Raw genomic sequence first — 5,303 nt, forward strand, 5'->3', positions numbered from 1 at the left:
AAAAAAAAAAAAAAAAAAAAACGCTTCACATCACTGCCAGGTTAACTTCATCCGACTAGCCAAGTCATCCTTCATTTTATAACGTCAATCCAATTCTTCTCTTTTTTTTTTTTTTTTTGTTAACCCCCTATAAGTCGTCCATGTATGGAGAATCCTGCACATTCCTGGGGGGAAACATTTCATTCAGGTTGCTAAAAATGGAGCTCTGAAATTGTACATTGAGGGACTTGGAAGCAAAGTTCAGGGTTGACTTGTTCAGCTCGTACAGGTTATTGTAAACGCTATTGTAGAGGTTCTTATAAAACTCTTCTCGGGGGTCTTGTTTCTTCTCAGTAGCCAGGAGGGATGTCACTGGGTTAATGCTCGCTGGTGTGGTCATGGAAAATTTGTAATTAATACCACGGTGTAGGCAGGAGTGATTCCAGTACTCATGGTACAAGAATGCACATGCGCATATAAATGCACACAAGAGCACGTAAAAAAGAGACTTAAACCTTTTATAAATCGACATGAATATATATACAAAAGACATCATTGTGATTACATAAAAGAGGGACAGAGATATGTTGCTATCATTGCGTCTCACGTTTCTCCTGTAATTGTGTGCACCCCCTATATGATGTGCGTACTGGTTCATCATTTGTTTTTCCTTCATGCTATTCTTAACCACATTAAACGATTTTAAAATGGCCCCCGCATCATTATGTTGTGCTGAATGTTCATTCCAGAAGGTACTTTCCCGTCTTCCTTCCCCTTGGAGTCCGTAAAAACTATCTAAATCAATTGGGGCAAAGAGATCATTTCCTCCTTCACCATTATTCTCCGCATCAGTCATCTTACACTTATTCATTTGCACTCTCTTTTCATTATTTAACATTTTCATCCTGCTGGGCAAGCCGTTTCTCACAAGTACATCATCACGCCCTTTAAATTTCCCCATCCTCATTACATTCAGACTCTTCAGATATTGTTTCCTTGACCAGGGGATCATTATTCCTTCCTCCTCAAAACTTATTTTATTTCTGCTAATGAAGACGTGGTTTAACTTCCATAGACCATCCCCTTCTTCATCCTCTTCGCGTAAATACTCTGCATGCAGCACCATACCATCATGGGGTTGTATGCCCTTTTTAACCACACCCTTGTTTAAGTTCTTCTGCACGATACTATCACGGTCATTTGTTACTCCTGCCATGGGGGTTACTACCTCTCCTTCTTTCTCCTTCCCGTGCTGCTGCGGCTCCTCGCTTAGAAGAATATCCTCGTCCACATGATGCACCTCCCGCAAAATGCGGCTTCTAATATTTGCATCACTGGATGTAGCGAGTATTTCGCTTTCTTCTATTTCTTCTTCTACCTCCTCCACGTTTTTCTCTTGGTCTGTACTTGAGGATACGGAGTGCTTGGAATTTGTCCTGTTCGTCTGTCCCTTTGAGCTGTTGCCCTTGATCGATTTACTAGCGCTGGACTTTTTTCTACTCGTGGGATGTTCTTCATGGTCCACGTGTTCACTGCTGTCTTCGTCCTCCTCACCATCCTCATCGTCGTCGTCCTCATCGTCATCCTCATCATCATCATCGCCGCTGCTTCCGTCCTCGTCCTCGTCCTCCTCCCCCTGTTCATCCTCTTCCTCGTCCTCATGCAACGTGTGCGAATCGGTTGTCGGTGTTTCTTCTCCCGATTGTAATTTCTCCACATCACCTTCCATGTCATTCGTTGCTGCATCAGGTCCTCTGAGTTTCGAACATACTCCTTCTTCTGTGTGGTTACCCTGACGTTGACATGAATCAAGCTTCTGTTGTTCTCGCTCTCCGGCCTGTTTCTCCTCTCCATTTACTTGTCCCTGTTCTTGTTGTTGTTTTACGTTTCCCTTCGACTTGGCGCACTTTTTACATTTTTTACCCTCTTCTCCGCCCTTTACCTTTTTCCTCTTCTTCTTACCGTTTCTTCCCTTCTTCACCGATTTGAGCTGCGAGCATTTCTTCAACTGAGCTTTAGTAACGTTCGCATGATAAAGCGTTGTAGTACCATTGTCTTTACCACTTTTCGCACAACATTTTGAGGAGGAAGCAGAGGAAGAATCACTCTTGGTACTATCGCTAGAATTGCAATTTTTACTACTGTTATCACCATGGAGACAGGTATAAGAAACTTGTGGGTATATACCACGAGCTTGTCGTTCAGCCATATATTGAACAGCCAAAGTTGAATCTGTCTCCACATCTAGTCCTATCTCCTTCCAAAAATTTTCTATCCTTTCTATTATTTCTTCTTCAAACTTATGTATTTGCTCTTCAGATAAGTCAACCCATTCGTCAATCCAACAGAAGGACTTACGGTGATATTTCACCAAGCTCTCCTTAATAGCACTCACGATCCAATTTTCTAACTTAGAACAAAACACTCCAAAGTAGGGAATGTCAATATGGAAGAGTTTATAACATGTTATAAGCACTTTGCTTTTTTCAATCCAATTATCATCTAGCTTTCCTCTTTGTGCCTTTTCACTATAGTAAAGTGTGGGGTCCTCTTCAGGGTAGTACTCCCTGCAGTACGCGCTATCCTTTACTATGTCGACTAAAATAACTTTTCTTTCAGCCAATACTTCATCTGAAAGGTTAAAGACATTATCCTCTGTGTTGTGACCAGGACGAAAAGTTGAATCTACCTCAACACGTGCCCTAGGAAAACCACGAGCTTCATACACAGTCCTTAACTTGGGGTGATTGTTCCATGACTTCTCGTCTATCAGGCAATAATTAGGGTCCACAAAATTTTGTAACCATTTAGGTACCTTATTTACAAGATTCATTCTTTTGAATGTGTAATCTACTGTCTCCCCATTCTCATCTTCAGCTTTCCCTTTTTTAAACAGCACTAGACTCTTTCCATCCGTTCTGTTATTGCACCCCATTCCTGTTATTGCATTGTCTGCATCTTCGCAAGTCATTTTTGCTAGCAGGTAACGCTGACACAAATTATACTCCTCCATGGACAGAGGCATAGTTACTCTAAACTCTACAAGCTTCATCCTTGGATGTCGTTACAAATTGGCTAATTGTCGTTTGTGAGTGTTTTTTTTTTTTTTTTGTGCCTTCTTGGAGGAGGGGAAGAGCGCCGTGGCCGCTACACGTGCGGATGGCAATATTTTTATAAAATATACACAACGGATAATTATAATTGTATACGTAATAATATATATATATAAGGACCCCTTGAAACTCTGTACGCCTTAGCAAGATGTTATATACAAATAGCAGCTCTCTGCGTTTAAAAAAAATATAGGTTCAGGGTTTCATCCACACAGGGGTATAAAACACTAACTTGGCGCTTTCCGTGCAGGCAGGATGATGGCTTATCAAATACTCAGGCGTGCATGCAGGACCACCTTATCATCTACATATATATATATATATATTATAATATTATAATGCATTACGTGGCACGCACGCACAACGTTTAGGCAGGGAGGGGGGCGGTGGGGGTGGAGAGCCGGGAATCTGTACTCGACGATGTGCTTTTCTCTACCCTGCCTAGACAAGACGGAGTACACGAAACGTTCTATCCCCTAGTGCTAATTCTAATCCATATGGGTATTTTGCCTGCCATATGTGCCAAGGGATGTTTATGTCTCCATGACAAAAAAAAAAAAAAAAAAAATGATGAAGGAATCCTCCATGACATAAAAAAAAAAAAAAAAAAAAAAAAAAAAAAAAAAAAGGAAAAAAAAAAAAAAAAAAAAAAAAAAAAAAGTGCTGACAAAAATGCGCCAGTGGCATCATCCATGTCTGCTCGCCTAGGTTTTTCTCTCATGGGCTCATATAAAAGACTAACCGCGTTTTAGTTCCTTTTCACTTGGATGTTCATTAAAGAGATTGTTACCCTTTCTCCTGCGAACGAATCAAATGACCTATGCATACGATCATATTATAATTTGCAAGGTACTTTTTGTAACTACATGTGCGGATGATAAGCATTTCATACTTACGGCAATTATTATAGGGGTGTGTCAATGGCAAAAATAAATAATTTTTTTTTTTTTTATGTATGTATGTATGTATGTACGTACGTACGTACGTACAGTACGCTGCACTACTATTACGCAGTGCAACTACGCATGTAGGTACGTTGCAGCCGCTTTTTAAAAAAAACCATCACTTGGAATGGCGCACCCCATACTACCCTTCAACAGAATGTCTGCTTTTAAAAATACGCAACGTGCATATGCCCCTTCCCACGAACACCTCCATTGTTATCTCAACACACGTTTGAATAATCTTTATGCATGTGTAGTACCACCAAACGGTTGGCTGTATGCAACAGAGCTTGGAGTTCACTTCATGCTCTGCTGCGCGCGAAGGTTCTCGCCGCAGTTATTTATCCCCAAACACACAGTGAGACAAAAAAAAAAAATTAATTCACAAATGTGAGATACGCAAAAGGTACGTATATGGTACCCTCCATGGTAACATTATCGGACAGAAAAAAAAAAAAAAAAAAAAAAAAAAACTGAATCTCCATTTTGGTAAACCCCACACATATGCCAATTTTGAAGCTAAACAGAAAGCAACCACCTTTTTCACCCTGAACAGGTAACCCTACGTACGCCTACGTTAGGTACCTTACACGTACACCCGCTCGTACATGCGTACACAGAACCAGTCATGCTCCGCAAAATTTGAAGACACGGCTGCACAAGCTGTGGCGAGTACACACATGTACACACGTTTGAGTGTATAGCTGTGCATACAGTTAAGGCCCGTAACGATGGTCCTCCCCACCTCTCCCCTTCTTATGGTATGCCCCTTCTCTTCGCGTACTTTAAAACCGCCCTCGTCTTCATTTATCTTTAAGCGGGCGAAATATCCTTCGAACTAGTTTTATTATGTGCGCAAAATGTAGGCTTCATTTTTGCGCTTTATTTTTCGGCGGTATTTTTCGGGCTGTATTTTTCGGGCTGTATTTTTCGGGCTGTAATTTGTTCTTGTTCCCCCTGATCACCTCCTCCTTGCTGTTAATAGGGTCACCATTTTTTCTACCACAAAAAATATATGTGTGTATCCGTGCATGCGGAGAGCTGCCTGCATTTTGTTCTTTTTTTTTTGTTTCAGACTCCTGCTTTGCTTCCATGTGTTATATGTGTACATATATATATTTATATGTTCAAATGTGCAAACGTGCAAACGAGCACAGCGCGAAGGTGAAGTTGTAAATTTTGAAGTCCAGTCCCTCCTGCATGCTTCGTAGCTGCAATTCTTTTTGTACCTTTTTTTTTTTTTATCAATAAATAAATATATTGCCCT

General features: G+C 40.8%; 1 protein-coding gene across 1 annotated transcript; it reads right to left on the reverse strand.

Annotated features, from left to right (window-relative positions):
* Positions 1-127: 127 nt before the first annotated feature.
* AK88_04067 (uncharacterized protein) lies at positions 128-3,031 on the reverse strand (the record flags this gene model as incomplete). Its single annotated transcript, XM_012481677.1, has 1 exon — positions 128-3,031. One exon carries the CDS (start codon positions 3,029-3,031, stop codon positions 128-130), a length of 2,904 nt encoding a protein of 967 aa, XP_012337100.1.
* Between the last annotated feature and the right edge of the window lie 2,272 nt (positions 3,032-5,303).

Source organism: Plasmodium fragile (genome assembly GCF_000956335.1).
Source record: "Plasmodium fragile strain nilgiri unplaced genomic scaffold supercont1.53, whole genome shotgun sequence".
In the NCBI taxonomy this organism is placed as follows: domain Eukaryota; phylum Apicomplexa; class Aconoidasida; order Haemosporida; family Plasmodiidae; genus Plasmodium; species Plasmodium fragile.